The following is a 19495-nucleotide window of genomic DNA, read 5'->3' on the forward strand; positions in this document are numbered from 1 at the left end:
AAAGTTGAAAAAAGAACTAGATGTCTTTTGTGACGAAGTTTTTCTCAACTTCCAAGCCTATAAAAGACTTGAGAGTTCATCTTACATCTCCGGTGAATAAAAATAACAAGGTTGAAAATTTTCGCAGAAAATTACTCTACTCAAAATGAAATTTCGCAGGTTCAAGCGATTTTTTGTCAAACGCGAACTATAAGAAATTGCTATTCGCTTACTTTTTCAAAATTATTATTTTTTTTACCAAAATATAAAAGATTATATTCCAAAACCTAAATTCAATCCAACTGTAAACAAACAATATTCGAGGATATATTGATATGTAATTAGCCATAGCGGTTCAGTGGATGAAATAAATAAGTATTGTGTTATCATAGAGACGAAGAGTAATCAGAAGTGTCATTGTGAAAGTTTACCTCAAGACGCCAACCCATAGTTTCAAACCGTCCAATGGAGAAGTTTCTATTTTTTCAATATATATATATATATATATATATATATATATATATATATATATATATATATATATATATATATATATAATATGAAAATGAAGGTAAAATAGAACAGATTATCAAAATATCTCTACAAATGAGAAAGTTGTGGGCAGTTGAAGTTGTGCCTGCCAGAATAATTTCGTCCGGCGTGTGACGTCATCTAACCAAGACGACGCCGACCATATTCGCTTTTTGTCTCAGTAAAATAGGTTGGATGACGTCTCCTGCCAGTCTAAAATACCCAAAATTCAATGATCTATCTCTCAGTACAGTTTTGGATGGAATTTCAAAATGCTTTCTCTATTGTGTTATAAAATCGACTGGGGGAATCTCTGCTTCATTGTTTTTGAGATTGCCAAGAAGTAAGCATGAATAATTTTCTGGAAAAGACTAGAATTCGAATTACTCCAACATCCCCCTCATTTACCAGGTCTGGCTTCTTCTGACTCTAATTTTTTTCTCAAGTGATAAAGTCTCAACGGTCGTTATTTTTTTTTTCCAATGAAAATACGATAGAAAGAAGCTGCGGCTTTACTGTAATGAAAGTATTCAACTAGAAGGAGATTATGTTGCATAATATATCACTTTGACTTTGAATTTTTATTTGCTTCAATGATAAACTAAAAAATTTTCAATACATCCTGGTATATATCATTTACGATTTTCCTGTTTTTCACATGAAATATTCATATACAATTTTTCGGAGAAACAATAGAGCAAGTTTTCACCGCTGGACTCTTCATCAACCGAATTCCACGTATTTTTCCCTTTGCGTCAGATGTTATCAATGAATGACTAATGGGCGAAGTGACCTCCAAAGCCCGATGTAGTTGATCACTTCACAAATCTAGCTAAACAAAGAGAAGGATGAGGAATAATTGATTATTTATGTTCGTGGAGAAATTTGCTTGAAGATGTATCACGAATCAAACAGGGTTGGGTTTAGGAACGTTTTATAAATATACAGTAATCGATCATTTTCGTTGGTGGAATCTATAACACTTAATTACAGGGCGGATGTATAAAGTCATCTCGTTCTTAACTTTTGAACGGTACCTTTTGATAAAAAAATAATAGCGTGACTCCTTTGCTACCGAAAGAAAAAAATTCAATAGTTTTTCTAATAGAATAATGATACCTCATTTGATAGGACTTTATCATATGTCCGCAGATTCTTATTGAAAGACCTGTCAAATGACGTATCACAGAATCCCCCCCCTATTTAAGTCAATACCACCCTCTCGACGACAAGTGCGACATATTCTTCCTATTGCTTTTCTTATAAAAAAGTGCCTTCTTACGTGTATTTGAATACAAGTATTTGAGACTGATTTTCTACATCTTTGGACTCAGTTCTCCTACAATTCTGGGCATTAACTAATAGGTAGTAAGTATAATATAGACAATATTTTTATGCAAATAATTGTAATTCACTTTATTTATCCAAGTAATTAGGCTGAAATATCCTGTTTGGGTAATAAATGAATAAATAAATAGATTTTTTCCGATTTTGATATCTGTTTCGTTAAAAGGTTGAGAATCGTTTCTACTTTGGTATACGAAGTCTGTTAAAAAAATAAAGTGAAAGTTCAAATTTCGTGGGCTACATATATTCGATTAGGGATTTTTTTATTTCTTTATATTTGTACACTCGTCTTGAACATACGCTCACAGTTTCAGCTATTCAGAGTGTTTAGTTTGTTGGTGAGAGGCATAAAAGCTATAAGTGTTTTGTATTTTCCTATCGAAAATAATGGATCAAAGAAGTTGCATCATATACCGTGAAAAAATTGAATTTAGTGCTCGAAACCACTTGAAATACTGACAGTGGCATACGGTGATCATACTCTGAATCAGAAAAATGTTTACAAGTGGTACAAACTTCTCACAGAAGGTCGAGAAGATGTGAATGGTGGCGTTCGGCCTGGACGTCCCAGCACATCAACAATCGATGAAAATGTTGAGAAAGTAAAGAAAATTTTTATGGAGAATCGTCGAATCACTATTAGAGAAGTTGCTGAGCTCTAAATAGTTGAGTTTGTAACGCTTCCCTGCATAGTGCAAAATTTCCGTATCGTTAGATTCGGGAACTTGTGGTTTCATGCCAATGGTTTGAAAACGTCGAATCATTTTTTTCCAGTATGAAAGAACTTTCATGTTGAGCATACCGTTTTCAGAAATTTCGACCACATTGCCCCCCATAAACAATATTAAACTCATACTTAAGCTTATGAACTCCTGATTTCTCCAACTTGTCCACCTTATCTTTGGCATTGAAAAAGAAATCAGATATGTAACCATTTCTTGATTTCTGGTTGTTTGATCTGAGGGTATAATAATCTGTAAGTGAATTTACGGCTTTGTTCTCTGACTAACTTCTGGATAGTATCTGCGTTGAAACCATTATTATGAATGACCCTATCTGTGTGTATCTATATCAATTTCCCTGCCTAGATTGTTAGCAGACAAAGGCAGTGTCTGACTGACCATTACACACAATCAGAATGAATTTGAGTTCAATGTTTTCAGAAAACTAGCTATACAGATATTACCATCCCAAGCGATTCTTCCCATCAGCAGACTACAATACAATGTTACACAGAGCCTTCTCACTGTCTACTAACAATCTACCCTCAGGTCAAACAACCAGAAATCAAGAAATGGGTAACTCTAATATACACACATCGGAAAAGTCTAGGGATATTTTTAAAAATGGCAATAATTTTTTTTAGATCGCTTTAGGGAAAAAAGTTGATGGGTGATTATTAAACGAATGTAACTTACAACAAAATTCATTAAATGGTCAAAAATACTGAGTGCGCATATAAGCAAAACTAAAAAAAAATATGGCTCTTCTTTGGCACCTCGAAAAAAAATCATAATACAAAAAAAATTGGAATCCACGCTGGTTTATTACGGCCCTACATCTATCGTGCATCGACAAAATAAGATTGTCAATGTCTTGTTGAGGTACATTTGCCCATTCAACGATTAAAAGCTCTCTCAATTGAAACGTTGTATGAATGTTTTCCATATGCGGAGTAATTCTTCGTTGAAGCATGTCCCACACATGCTCGACGGGATTCAGGTTCGGTGATTGTGCTGGCCATGGCATTACATCAACTCCTTCGTTGGTGAGCCAGTCAGTCACTAGACGCGCGACATGTGGACGAGCATTATCATGCATTAGGTGGAATGGAAGTTTTCACCAACAGCACCAGCAAACGGACGGACGATAGGTAGAAGAATGGTGTCGAGGTACTGTCGAGCTGTGAGGGAGCGATTTGGAAAAACGAGATCGGTTCTGCCGCCGATCATGATTCCGCCCCATGGCATTACTGTACCACCTCTGTATGTGTGGACTTCCTGGACGTGTCTCAAACGTTCATTATTTCCAGGTCGTCTCCACAGTCTTACTCGACGAGAATCTGGATGAAATCCAAATCTGAATTCGTCTGTAAACAAAACTGTGGCCCAATCATTTGCATCCCAGTTTTGATGTTCTTGACACCACTCTAATCTTCTAGCGCGATTGCCTCTCGACAAAGGTGGACATCTAAGTGGCCTTCTCTTGTGGAGATCTGCTTCATGCAGTCGATTTCTGACAGTATCACGACCAATGGTTACCTGGTGCGTCTGCTGCAACACGTTAACCAACTCAGGTGCTGTGATTGTCGGTTGTCTTCTTGCGGTTAAGACCAAAAATTGGTCTTGAACTGCAGTTGTAGCGCGTCCTCGCCCTAGATGTTGTTCGGCTGGACTGCCAGTTTCACGGAAACGCCGCCACAGTCGACTGATAACACTTTGGGAGACCCCCAAACGAAGAGCTACATCATTTTGTCGCATGCCACCTTGAAGAAGCCCTACAGCTCTATTCATCTCAACCAATGGTAAGTGATGGCGTTCCATGTTAAAGCACAATATTTCCAGTTCAATTGCTGAGCAAGAACTGCATAGAATGTACAAACTCGACACTTTCAGTTTATTCATTTTAGCCGAAAACCTACAGTTTGTAAAAAACTTGATAAAAGATTAGTTACCGTTTTTGCAGGCTTTGTTCAACCCATAGAAATCTACAGGGTGGTCGTGTGTACCAATTTAATCGAAATTAAACGACCTCATGCATTTATTTTTATGATATTCAGTATGTTATAAAAATATCCCTAGACTTTTCCGATGTGTGTATTTTGGAAAAAGAACAGATTTGTCAGAAAAAAGAATGTGAAAGTGGCATTCAGACCACATCCCAAGTTATCTGATTTGCTTTTCAATGCCAAAGATAAGGTGGACAAGTTGGAGAAATCTGGAGTTTAAAAGCCTAAGTATCCGAAGTGTAATAATGTTTATGTGGGACAATGTGGTTAAAATTTCCAAACCGGTATGCTGAACATGAAAGGTCCTTCATACTGGAAAAAAATAATTCGACGTTTTCAAACCATTCCTAGGCATGCAATCACAAGTTCCCGAATCTAAACGATACGGAAATTTCGCACTATGCAGGGAAGGGTTACAAACTCAGTTACTCAGAATCCTTGGAAATTCACAAGCATAAACATTGCGGGTGCAACCTGTTGCATAACCAGATCGATTTAGTTTAGTCACCGGTTTTCAAATTAGCACATCCGCATTGTAAATTGTAAATTCAGGTACCTACTCAATCAAGTCAAGTACCTTTATTATTACCTACAGGGGTGCTATATAAAGGCTAATGTAATAAACCATTGTTAGTTTTATCTATAAGTTTGAAAATGTCCTAAAAGGACGAAACTTCACTAACGTTAGTTACAAATAAAAGTGGTAAAAACAGAAAATTTCAATTCTCTTTTCTTCAATATTTGAGGTTAGAAATTTAAATGACATCGACCAGAAATCTATAACTTAAAAATTGCTGGATGAAAAAAATATTATCATAGTTCATCCCGAAGGATATTCTCATTCTGAAGGTGTCGAATAAACTGATTGATCGTTAGGGATCTGGTGTGGAAGATCCTCCAGCAAGTCGAGCAGTACGACTGGTTGCAGATTTGAGACAGCTTCTGACCCTGAAACAGCATTACTACCCCGAAGGCGGATGGGGGTGGGTGGTGCTAGTCTGTGCCGTCATCATACACATCATAGGCCAGGGGATGGTAACTTCGGCGGGATACTTTTATTTGGAGATTCTCGAAAAGTTTGGCAAGGCGGTGAAGGAACCCACAGGTAGAGATAATAGGTAGATAGATTCAAATCACCATATGAAATTCAATGATTCAATGAAAACTCAACCATATAAATCTGATCTGACATTCACAAAATATACCTTCCAAGCGAAACTGTATTCCTATTTTCTTCAATATCTGCCACTTTTTGTGATTTTCCAAAAAACCTATCAGGTTTGAGAACATTTGTTGTCCTTTACTTTTTCAGTTAATGCCACTGTCAAGTACTTCCTTTTTGCTCGCCTTAAATGAATACACCTCATTCCAAAGGTTAGTAAAATGAAAACAACAAAAACACTTCGGCCATATACTAGAACTGTATCACTCTTTATCAAGCGCAGTTCACCGGAGAAGCTCACTTGTATGAGAGTTATTGTAAATAGTTTACATCATCTTCCGATACTCCTTTTACGTCGCAACGCCAACTTAGAGAAATGCCAGTGGAAAATAATTATATAATTCTGATGTATGAGAAAAATTATTTCGTTAAAAATCATGTAATAGTTTCATATCCGTAGTATCTAGAAGATACAGGGCGCTATTCTAGAAGAATAGCGCCCTGTATATGAATACTATTTTTCTTGCTATCAAAATTCTCTATGAAAAATCACCAGTGATTTCATTCAATTTTCAATATTTTGCCTTTTTTTCCGGATTTTTTTCAATACAATGTACTCGGAGAAGAAAATTATATTTGTTCAATGAATTGATGGATGTAGAGATCATCATGAAAAATAAGAAATGTTTTTTACCACTTTTGTGTTAAAATTGGAAATTTTCATTTCTCTTTTTTCATATTTTTTCTAGAGGATGAAAGTAATACAAATCACGAAATTGTGAAACAACAATAAAAATTAATTGGCCCTTCCAGGGCGCCTCCATTGATTCCAGTGGCGCATTTGCTTTTTCAGCTGCAGGAAAACCCGGAAAAAGCTGCATCACATCGTCTGAAGATCTTGATCTGCCAATGTCCTCTTTTTCATTAAACAAAATGTAGGGTGTCTCCAGAGGCTCCAATTGATCGCCAAAACACTAAGTGACACAACTTTCGTCAAACTTGAACCAATCCGTTTCGTCTTTGACCAAGGCGTAATAATAACCAAATTCAACGCCCGAACCACAGTGAACAACGACTGCATGAAGATTATAATAGGGGTCTGCTAGATTGAAGTATTCATCTATTTCGAGCTTTCGTGAGAGTTTGGTGCTTCCGTCAGAGGTTGAGTCATGTTTGAAGATCATCAGTGTTATTATTAGATTGCTGGTGTCTCAGCTATATGTGTTTCCATATAATAGTCAGTTAGTTTGGCGTATGTTTGGAAATACAGTTGACTATCACCCGTTAAAAGTTCCATTTTCAGAGAATAACCTTGTACAAATCCTTCACTTCACTTTCTATCAATACGTTAGATATTTGAATTCATCACCTGAAATAATATATCTTTATTCAAATGCTATTTTGAAACCGTGTTCCTTCGTTGTGAAAACAAATGATCATCTGCCTCAATTAGCAGATTGGTAAAATATTCCATTATTTCCTTTATCAAAAACAATTACACAGTTTCTGGTATCAGAATGACACATTTCTGATAAGGAACTTGAGTACCGCAATAATTCAATTGGAAAAAATAGTGAATGACTTCCATTCAAGTACTTTAAAGTAAAGAATTGAATTTGCATTCGTAGTATTTGATTTACGTATTCCAGATAATTTTTCTCAACATATATATGAGTGAAACTAATTGATATTGTGACTGTTTAACATTCCAGATCGCTGTATCGGAAATTCATATAACTCTATCAAAGTACTTCATTCTTATAGATATGTCAGATGGATTCATTTCAACTTTTGCAGAACTGGAACTGATTTATAATATGATTCAAAAATATTGAATGATTTTTTCACTGAACAAACATGCTGATTTCTAAGGTCATTCGTCCCAAGCAGAATTAATTTTACTGAAAAATCATCTTTTGGTATGATTTTTAATGACATATGTTTACTTCAAGAAAATATAACTAAAAGAGAAATTTAGTTCAATTTTATAATGCCACGTAATGTGGCAGATAGATGTGATAGAAGTGAATGTAATCTAACTGATTTGTTTGAATAAATTATTCAGTTACTATATTTTACAATGAAATTATTTTTCATTCTTACTATTTTTTAATGAAATTCTTATCTCTGAGAATTATATTTGTATTGAGAAAAGAGACTAGTAGCATCATTTTCATGTTTTGTAGTAAAGTAAGAATTTCTAGTGACACAAATGGCATCAGCAGCAATTTTTCTAAGAAATGCAAATTTGAAACAGTATTTCATCAAAAAGATCATCCGTAATGTACTGTTGCAGTATTGATTGAAGTTTTGCACCTAGGGTGAACCTAAAATTTTTTTGTAGTCTTTTCCTTCACATGAAAAGTAACAAGAGTTGAAAATGAGTTCAGTTATTTCTTGAAGTCAATTGTGGTTGATTTAGCATTTTTTCATTACACAGATCCATCTCTTGAATATTCATTTTTCGATTGGTTCTATACATATGTTGCCAAAAAGAGGCATACCATCAAGACTTTCGAAATTGTACCCTGTTGGAATATATTTGTCGTTGATGAAAGAAGCAAATTCAAAGGAATCTTTTATATAATTATCATTTTTCAAAATGTGTGCTTGAGTCAGAATTTCTATCATAATATCAGCAATTTCACTATTTGGAGCCTCAATAGATAAAATGATTGGTCTAAGTACGTTTATGAATTTTAGATTATCACTAAATATTCTGGCAATATCTTGAATATATGCCTCTGAAGACACCCTACATTTCATTCTATGAAAGAGAAGACATTGGCAAATCAAGATCTTCAGATGATGTGGTGCTACAGGTTTTTCCGGGTTTTCCTGCTGCTGAAAAAGCAAATGCGCCACTTAAATCAATCAAGTCGCCCCGGAGCGCCAATAAATTTTTGTTGTTTCATAATTTGTATAACGATCAGAAAATATATTTTCGATTATTCGTAATATTTTGTTGCCACTGGATCACAATACGAATTTGCTTCTTTTAGATTGTTTCCTTTGTCGTTCATAAGAACTAGTGAAAAAGTTATATTTCGACCTCAATGGCAAAGTGGAATTTCTTTTTAAAAGATCTGAAAGAAAGGGGGTAATCCGCTTCATAAAATCCAGGAAGATTTCCATACTCCTCTTTTCCAATGAAACTGAGCAAAAAAATATCGTTTGCTTCAATCAAAGAACTATTGAGTGCTTTACAGACAGTTTGATTCATGAAATATTTCGAATACAATATGAAACAGTATATCAGTATATGTTCGGGTTTCTGTTGATGGTCTCTTTTCTTTGTTTCAGGATGGTTGGGTGCAATGTCTACCGGCGTTGCCCTCCTCATCTCCCCTGTAACGATAGCGTTCTGCAGACGCAAATCCACCAGAGTGACTGCCGTTATGGGAGGCCTCATCACAGCTCTAGGATGCCTGTTCACATCCTTTGCTACTCAATTCCATCAGTTATTCTTTAGGTGAGTGAAAATGTATGTGATTAACTTTAATAAGAAACTGGTATTCAAAATAATGAGCGGGTACGAAATGTACACATTATACAGGCCACTTGAATGGTTGAAGAAAATTTATGGGGAATCTCGCCCTTCTCGAGTTATAAGTGGAAAAGCAAAAATGCTCTTTTTCGTTTTTTTCGATTGTAATCGTTATTTCGGAGAATATAAAGAAATGGAAAAGTATAATATTATTTTATTTAAAGTGTACTATGACGATGTAATGATAAATATTCCATAAAACGTTTCGTGCCAACATGGCCAACATTAACTTTATTTTTGAATAAGTACCTTTCTTTTTCATCACAGATATTGATAAAGCAATAAATTCAATATCCAAGGGTATATCACATTCGACATTTTTATAGCGTTTCATTTGAAATAACTACCATCATCAGTGACAACAATTTTAAATTACGGTCCTGTCGTTACTTCTTTTGTAAATTGTTTTGATTTCTTCAAAATATAGTTCAGACAAATCAATAAATTCGACAAGTAGGTACCTTGACACAATGAAAATTCGTACTTTTTCGTTTTGTGAATTTTTGTATTGCAGTTTTCCTTCTTTCGAAGCTTATTTCTCCCTAATCAATTATGATTCGTGATATTTTTATAATTCTCAATGCTGGAAGTAACGAAAATATCAGTTTCTGGTCAAAATTCGATTGTGGTATAATTTGGTATGGTTAAATAACATCTCAATTTATTTACCATCTTGAACGCGTAAGTTCTGCTTGGTTTCTATGGCAGGAAAAATAAATACGTTGTTGATATCTGTTGAGAACTGTCAGACGTTTATGAACATATCAAAGATGTATTCAAATGATAAAAGGATTGATATGCTATTTAGCTATGCAAAATCAAATAGAAATCCTCTTTTGGCAAGAAATATGTATGTTAAGCTATACCCGAATCACCGTATTCCAAACATCCAAATGTTTAGACGATTAGAAAAAAATTTGAGGGACTATGGTGCATTTGAAAAGAAGAAAACAAGAAAATGTGTGGTTACTGGAAGTGTGAGGAATCAAATAAATGTAATGGGTAAGCAAATATTACCACATAAAAATTTACATAGTGAAAACATCTTTTTTTTTATTTAGGATTGGCCAGTTACAAAAATTATGCTAATCAAGATTATTGTTGACGAGAATTTGCCCACGAAATGGGGATTTCTGTAAAATCCGTCGGAACTTTTTTGAAAAAAAAAACAAATATGAATGCTACAGTATACGCTAAGTTCATCACCTCAATGAAAGGGATTATGGAAGGAAAGTACGATTTGCGAACTGGTTAAGACGTAGAAATAAGGAAGTTGGAAATATTTGTGAAAAAATGGATGGACGAATCAAAATTCACCAACAATGGTTGGTTCGATAGAAATATCCACTATAGGTGGAATAATACATTGGGAAACCAATTTCCAAGGAAGGTTCGGAATAAATGTTTGGTTGGGAATTGTGAAAGCAAACATCCTTGGTCCTTTCTTTTGCGATGATCATTTGAATAGTGACATGTATCTTCATTTTCTATTCAATGAAATCGATAGCTACTTAGATGAACTGCCACTTAATATCCGCCATGAAATACAATATTTTCAACAGGACGGTGCTCCTTTCCATAATGCAGCAATGATATTCCCAAGAAAATGGATTGGAAACAATGGACCAGTTAACTGGCCAGCTCGATCTCCAGATTTTTTTGTCTGAGAATACATATAGGATAAAGTTTTTTAAACAATTATCGACCATCTGAAAAAATTATGCTAGAAAATCGCCACAGAAATTGTCTGGACCGACAACTTATGTGCATTCAACAAAGAGGTCGTCAATTCAAGCATATGATGTAGATTGCCATATAGCTTTGATTTTCCATATTGGTTTCAGTTTTCCCAAAAGTTCATGATGAAATAAATTGTTTTTCTGTTTGATTGTTGTCACTCATGATGGTGGTTATTTCAAATGAAACGCTATAAAAATGTCAAATATGATATACCCTTGGATTGTGAATTTATCGCTTTATCAATATCTGTAATAAAAAAGGCAGGTCCGTATTTTAAAAAAAAGTTGATGGTGGCCATGTTGACACGAAACGTTTCATCGAATATTTGATATATCGTCATAGTACACTTGGAATACAATAATATTTTTTCTTTCCATTTCTTGATATTCTCCGAAATAACAATTCCATTCAAAAAAAAAACGAAAAACAGCATTTTTGGTTTTCCTGATATAACTCGAGAAGGGCATGAGTCTCCGTAAATTTTCTTTGACCATTGTATTGTTCCCAATGACAGTTACCTTTTTTTTTCCATTTAATCTTCTTCGTATTTGTTACGGTTCAGAATGTAGCAATGCTGCCACATGATAAAAGAAACGGCCTGTATTATAAATTATTTTTATTTTTGAAATATTAAATATGAGGTGTTCTTCGTTTGTTTCCCTAAGGCTCAGTAAATAAGGTAGGTACATCCAAATTGAGTGAATCTAATCGACTCTCCACTACAATACAAGAGATTGGTTGTAAAAGGTAAAACTTGAACTTCTGTGGTAGAATGAATTCAAAACGAGCACTTTTTCAAATCCACAGATCTCATCAGGAAATGAAGTTCACCAACGCCAATGAAGACGCCAACTTGATTGGTGAAACGCGTTTCGAAAAGAGTGTTACAGATCTGATCATTGGAAAAAGTTATTGTATTGAAGGGTTTTTTGTGCCTCACATCTATTTGAACTCGACCAAATAGGTTCAGCTTCTCAACAACGCTGATTCTCACATTTGGTGAGTCAGCTGGTAAGAGTAAAACGCTGCCAAATAGCTTATTCGATTCGTGGCGGGGTACGCGCATGATGTGTTCTTTGCTAACAGGGCCCAAATTTCCTGGTGAGGAATGATTCACTCGAACGTTGACAGGTAGATTTTCCCCAATCTAATAACGACCTGATCAGCAATCAGGCTGCGAATACTTTCGTTTGGTAGGTGAGGAACACAAAACTGTGACTTAGGAGTGAATCTCCTGTAACGTATTCGGGGAAAAGCCCCTGCATGGTTGTAGGGTACTAAGTATACCTACCAGCCAGGAAACACTTTCCTGATCCTCATAGCTACCCAGACCAAAATGTGCAAATCCGGAATCTCACCTGGATTTATATCTGACAGCACATTAAATCAATCGTGCAAGGCTTCTTACCCTGTGCTTTGTGTGAATTATCGTTCGAGCATGAGTGTCTACTGATCTTCTCAGGAAGAGTTCGTCTCTTTTCATGATGCAGATTCTGCTTCTGCTCCTCCAAAATATGGTGCAAGACGGATTTACGAGATATCCTGCTCTTCTCTTGAAGAGGTGCTTCCTGGCTACACCACTTGGCCTCCTGGGTTTTTCACAGGATCAAAAGTTGTAGAACTGTGAAGCGTTTGCTCTTGATCCGATGTTACAGGAAGATAGGTTGGGGTCGTTGAATTGATGTACACATATTTCTCTTGAGGATTCAAGGTGGGATTCGTTGGTTACTTCATGATTCATAAAGGATCCCACGAGTAGTTGGGGTAAGAAGGTCCATTACAACAAAGTCCCGCAGAGTCAAACATCCTCTCGACATGGATACACATATCTCAGAATTATCTCAAGCACCCCCTGCAGGAGTTCTCTGTTACTAACTGAAAAATTTAAAAATGTGTAATGTTATATGGAGCTGTGATGAACTCAATTCAAGTCATGTGCATTTCGTTTAGGTAACGTACGTTGTATAAGAATATCCGTAGACTTAATGATTACTTGTCAAAGTACTTTACATAATCAGTCAAGGTAGGACTGGGCTGAAAGTTCAGGTGTTTGATGGCTGTGTACAAGCTGGGAATGAAGTTGGCAGCCAGGCAATGTTATGATGGGGGCCCAAGATAGTGTGATGGGTTGCCCGCCTAAGTTAGAGACTAGCTGGAAAATGCTACCGTGGTTAGTCAGATATTGGAATCAGAACAAAAATCAGAATTGAAAATGGTTTGGCGAATATGTTATACTCCAAAAACAACTTTGAGCAAATGAATAATCAGATGAATAACAGAAAGGAGAACTGAAAAACACTTTGTCAAGGAATATTGACATTGGCCTTCGTTTCAACGAAATTTCAACTGATTTTTGAATACATTTTTGTATTTGATTGAAGTAGTTCGGTAGATGGCAAAAAAAGTTTACTACTAGGTGGAGATTTGTAGGTTATATTGAATTTCTATCTGGATTAACGTACACCTCTATTATGTTGGGTTGAATGGAATGATGGATATCTTCATTATTCCATAATGATGGTTTGTTCCTGAAGACATATGGACGAATGACAGGGATGTAGAAATCCATACGTGTTGAAATATCAACCTCACTCAATTGAAGGTCAATATTGTTGAACCAATGAATTACCCGTTTCAGTTATCACATTAAGTCAGTTCAATATTCACTTAAAATCAGTAGTGAGGTGTCTGCATGAATCATGAATGGTAAATTTTCGTTTTGAGGACACCCGTCGTTTTTGAAAAAATGTTTGCGTGTACGCGTAGATTACGAATCCGAAAGAAAAAAGCGGCGCTCTCCCTTATTTACAAAGTTACGCCCCTTCAAAGTTCTGAAAAGGGCAACTTTTCAGCCTTCTTTTTCACAAAATAAACTATTTAAAAACACAAGCATCTATTCACTAGGTCACTTTTACACCTTATTCCTCCTTCTTTGACATTTTTCACTTCAATAATAAATATTTTTCTTATAAAAAACTTAATTTAAAAACGAATGCTTCTCCTGGTGACATTATTCTATTCGTAGGTTAGTTACTAGTGACATTTCAGAAAAAAGCGGTTGGTATTTGCCGTCGCCTACTATTTCAAATTCGTAGTACACCACCAAAAACCAATTTACGATCTAAAGAATGAAGGTAAAAAACATTTGAATTACTTTAGAATATGGACTGCATCAGTCATACCAACCATGCCACTGACCTTAAAAACGTAAAATACAGAGATTTGTAACCAAAAAGCAGCTCCGTACATTTTTTAACATTTTTATTGGAAAAATGTTGATTATTGAAGTGAAAAGTGTCAAAGAAGGAGGAATAAGGTGTCAAGGTGACCTAGTGAATAGATGCTTGTGTTTTTAAATAGTTTATTTTGTGAAAAAGAAGGCTGAAAAGTTGCCGCCCTTTTCAGAACTTTGAAGGGCCGTAACTTTGTAAATAAGGGAGAGCGCCGCTTTTTTCTTTCGAATTCGTAATCTACGCGTACACGCAAACATTTTTTCAAAATCGACGGGTGTCCTCAAAACGAAAATTTACCACATAAACAATATATCAAGAATTTTACCTGGTATCAAAGTATTTTTTCATGAGAAATATATTTATATATTTATATAAAATGCTTCATTTTTGAGTACTGCCAAATATACACTGATTTTTCATCAAAAGTATTCTATTAGAAAGTGAAACAGATTCAATAATTGATTTTCATATGCTTCTAAAACTTCAATAGCAATTTTGTGCAACTCAATACAATTGAATGAAAACCTATTTCTCTCACTGACAGCACAGAACTCACTTATAATTTATTGCGATTTTTTTATTGATGTTTGGAATTGTGCTACATTTCTACAGTTCATTTCGTATCAGACTCATACTAACCACCTGTCACTCTCTACGAAAAGTATTCCATGTAATCGATTTATGGGATCTTTCAATATGTAACTGCTGTGTCTTTATTGTTATTGACATCGAAAAAACAGACGAGACAACAGTAATTCATGATCTGAAGGAATTCGAGACTGTCATCTTCAAGTCGTTATGGAATTCCTAAAATATTTCACAAAGCTGAGCAATGGCCATCAGCAATGAGCAATAATAATGGGTATAATGAACGTTAATACACAATGTGGGACTGAACTTTCTAGATTTTCTGTTATATACTATATTTAATCAATTTATAAACGTATGACAATGACAGTTGAAATTTTATTGCTATACCCTGTAAAGTTGGTTTCGTTATCAATAATTCAAGCCGTACTATAAATTCAAAAAATGAAATGTATAGGTATTATGTTTTATGAACAAACAGGTTCACACACTGTATATGATAATTTCATGAAATCGAGAGACCGTAGGTTGAGAGATTTCATCTCAAATTATTATACACATGAGAGTTTGCCCAATAGCAAAATTAACAAAACCAATAGGGGTGCACACATTTCAATCACTTGATCTTGGTTTACGAGGAATCATATATATAAAAATGGATGATCAACCGATCGCGATGGAAGTTGACATGTATAAATAATTTTTTATAGAAGAGGTTTTTAGGCTATCAATTTTTCTGTAACTCGCCACTAGATGACGCTGCGCACGCCTAAGTTCGTTGAATCTGATTCTGTCAAAACATTGGAACAGCATCGATACAGCAACATAGTACTAGTATATAATAATAACGACAATAATAATACAGCTGTATCAACTCGACGTAAAGACCCGAAGAATGATGCACCTCCATAGAAGTTTGCATTCCAAATCGTCCGTTCCACGGTCTCCGACAACAGGGAGGCCATGGACTTTTGAGTTTGGATTGTCTAGATGACAGAATGGTACTGGATCGAGCCTGTTAAGTCGTCAGTAGTTTGGATTCTCTCCTCTGGATGGTGCGTGACCATGAGAGAACACGAATTGGAGTATTTCTCTTTGAAACAGCTAGTGAACTCGGTTTAGTTTTCGACACTGAACAAGGTGATCACAACTCTGTCACCCAATTGGAACGCGTTCAGCAGAAGGCCCATATAAAAGCCGCAGAAATCATTTTACTCCTGCGGGAACACAAGGATGAGCCATTGCATGGAGTCTTCTTCAACAACAATGAAGACTTTTGCTCATCAAAGCGCCTGACCTTCGCTTTTCTCAGGTCAAGTGAGTTGAAGTCGGAGTTCATCTTGGCCTGCCAGGATAGTGTCTTCAACACCTCAGTCTACCGCAGTCGCGTGATGGGTAAAGAGGTTCCTGACACAAGGTGCAGGGTCTGCCGCATGGCGTCCGAGACCCTAATACACTTGCTGTCAGCACGTCCAGCATATGCGGTCTCGGCCAGTATCCATCGGCATAACGCGACCCTGAGAATGCTTCATTACTACCTACGGCACTCTTACGGTATTGAAGAGACACCGGTGTTGCCCAGCGCTCCGAGCATATTTAATCCGTTGTGCGAAATGAGAAGTGTCGAATTTATTGAAAATATTCGTTCCTCACCCTCAAGCTCGTACAAGCTAATAAGCCTGATGTAGTCCTTCCCGACCACCAGAGCGAGAATATATTTTTCAGGGAGTTTTCAGCTCCTGGTAAAACAAATATTGCACAAAAAAAGAGGAAAATCGGATAAAATATCGAGATTTTCTCTTCGAACTCCTCAGACTCTACCCAGACCACTTTGTCAAGATGGTTGTTCTGATTATTGGAGTCCTTGGTGGAATGATGCCCTCTCTCGAATCTTAGAATAGACATCTAAGCCGAACAAATGCAGAAGTCTGTCATTCTTGGCTCACTGCTCTTGGTCAGGGCACATAATTCTCTGACCCAGTGATCACTCACTCCACGGTGTGGGGAGTGGTTGTTGGTTGGACCAAGGCAAACTCAGGTAAAGATATAATAATAATAACAATACGCCTCTATTCACCATAAAAAGTAGAGTTATTTCTAGAATAGGAAATAGATGTTCAAAAAAACTATTTCTCAGAATTAGGAATTTATGTAAAATATTTCAAAATAATCAAGATTCAGAAACCATCATAACATGTCTTGTCATGAGCACCGATTATGTTTATTTTGATCAGTTAAGAGGTCTGACTTGGATGGTGGTTCGAACGAGCATGGAGATATCTGTCCATATGTGTCAATTTTTGGCATACGGACAGATATCTGCATGCACTTTCGAACCACCATCCAAGTCAAAAGCGGGAAATTATCATCATCCTGACGGAACGTGCCCGTAGAACATGTGAACCGGAACACCTACAAGAAGAATTGAAGCATATTCAAGTGACTTTAAGATCGAATGGATACTGTGTAACCGATATCAACAAGGCCATGAAACTGAAGACTACAAGTCAAATTAGGAAGGAAACTCAAACGGTTGTACGTGCATTTCTACCGTATATCCCTAGGGTTACAATCAGAATCGGTAAAATCATAAGGATTCATAACATAAAAACGGTGTTCAAGCCCACTAGGAAAATATAACAAAGCCTGAGATCTGCGAAAGACAATAGAGATCCACTATCAGCTGCGGGGGTATATCGTATACTATGCAACTGCGGAAAAGTTTATATCGGCACCACCAAAAGATCCATGGGTACAAGGCTGAACATCGGAGAAACTGTAGATAGGGTCAAATAGAAAAATCGGCAGTAGCAGAACACGCGTTTAGTGAATGAGATCATACGATACTGTTTAAAGATGTGAAACTACTTTCACCCGATCATGGATACCACAGTCGGCTTGTACGGGAAGCCATAGAAATCCATAAACATATGGAGAACTTCAACAGAAAAGAGGAAGAGATAACGCTTAACCGGATTTGGAATCCCATACTTAAGGATGCTGGGGTGGCAACAATGAAATGCAATGTAACGTCATCAACAGGTAATAACATTCGGCCAATAGCAACGCATCAACAAGAAAGGACCCGAATGAAGATCGTAACACTGAAAATCTAGATCGCGAAAGCCTTAACCAACTCAATATACTGTTTCCTTGGTTTTTTCGAATAAGTCGTTGATATACAATAAAAAGAGGTTTGGAGGCAATATGGACCCCTGAGGAACACCAGTGTTGATGGTGAAAGTATTCGAGAGATATCCATTGATGGCCACTTGCAGGGAACGTTCTTTCAGGAAGCTGAAGCATACACATAAATGATCCAACAAGCCATAGCATCGAAGTTTGGCCAACAAACCCTCATGCCACACACGATCAAAGGCCTTAGAAATATCAAGCGCAACAACTTGATTCATACTGATTCAATAACTTCACGAAAATTAGATGGCAATCCTTCAACTTGAATATCAACAATTTTTATATGATATTCAGAAATGTCAATATCTTAATCGATACTTATTGGTATGATAATACATTCAGTATTCTGAATAATAGCAATTCAATTGAAATTGAAAAGAATACGCGACGTACTGTTCATGCATCTAGCCGCTTCAATAAAGTTAGGTGGCCATTGTTGAAAAATACGAGTTGAGTCCCACTCATGTCCCTCTCTCAAGAAATGTTTTGCAAATGCAGAATGGATCTTCATATTGAAGAAACTATTTCTGTTCTTTTATTCTTCGGCAAAAGGTGCTCCATGTTTGTCCAATACAAAGTTTTCAGCAAGAACCACAGGTAAACTATTCAAAAGTGAAGTTTCGTCTTTAAATTATTATTCGTTCTGTGAGTCATGTCCAAGCCTGTCCTTTTCAAAAAACGAACGATATTATTGGTGCCCATAAAAATTTTCGATAGCAAAAGACAGGCGAATGGTAAGTATGTCCAGAATTTCACATTTTGTTTATTGTATCTGTCCAAGAGATGCTCAACCCAATTGGCGGAATACTGGAACGATCAGTTTTGGACTGACTGATTGTAGTATTTATAATCACGGTTTTGAATTATGGGAAATATGAGCCTGAATTAAATTATTGGATAACATCCTTTATATGTATTCATGTAGACTATCGAATTCGGCACCTAGACTTTCCATTCTTTTGACGTTTATCAAACAAACGCATTTCCGATTGAGGCTTCCTTTCAAGCGAATTTATTTCGTTTCGAAAACGAAGAAAGTTAGTTTTCCAAAACGTTAACATTCTGAAGAAAGCTAATTATGTTAATATTATTTTTCCATTGATTATTTTGTGTTTAGGAAACATTTTTTGAATACACAGTAATTTTTTGGAATGAACTTTCCAGTTTGCAATTTATTAAACCCCAAAAGATTTTTTGTTGATTCGGCTTCGTTTATTCTTCAGACTGTGAAAGGTTATAAACCGAAAAATCATCCACACAATTCTTGAAAAAAAGTTGAGCAGTAGACATATTTGATTATGTGACATTTATATTGAAACTCATCGTGTTGGTAAATCATTAATCATAACACAAAAAATTCAGTAAAATTCTGTTATAAAGTTGACCAAATGAATTTCTTTCCACAGTGAAGACATTGAGTGATTCAACTCCCTAATGAGTCCCCG

At 36.0% G+C, this 19495-nt stretch overlaps 1 protein-coding gene across 2 annotated transcripts in view; it reads left to right on the forward strand.

Moving 5' to 3' along the window:
- The window catches only part of LOC111517964 (monocarboxylate transporter 12), a 502474-nt gene that overhangs the window by 443326 nt on the left and 39653 nt on the right, over positions 1 to 19495 (forward strand). Inside the window, exons 4-5 of one of the 2 annotated variants that reach the window (XM_074182743.1) lie at positions 5462 to 5690; positions 9051 to 9219. In XM_074182743.1, the coding sequence (XP_074038844.1) occupies positions 5462 to 5690; positions 9051 to 9219 (398 nt within the window). The remainder of the gene's footprint in view (positions 1 to 5461; positions 5691 to 9050; positions 9220 to 19495) is intronic. The other variant, XM_074182742.1, reaches the window with a different exon arrangement.

This window comes from Leptinotarsa decemlineata, unplaced genomic scaffold, assembly GCF_025532065.1.
Source record: "Leptinotarsa decemlineata unplaced genomic scaffold, Ldec_3_MD MMD2_tig00026328_RagTag_RagTag, whole genome shotgun sequence".
In the NCBI taxonomy this organism is placed as follows: Eukaryota; Metazoa; Arthropoda; class Insecta; order Coleoptera; family Chrysomelidae; genus Leptinotarsa; species Leptinotarsa decemlineata.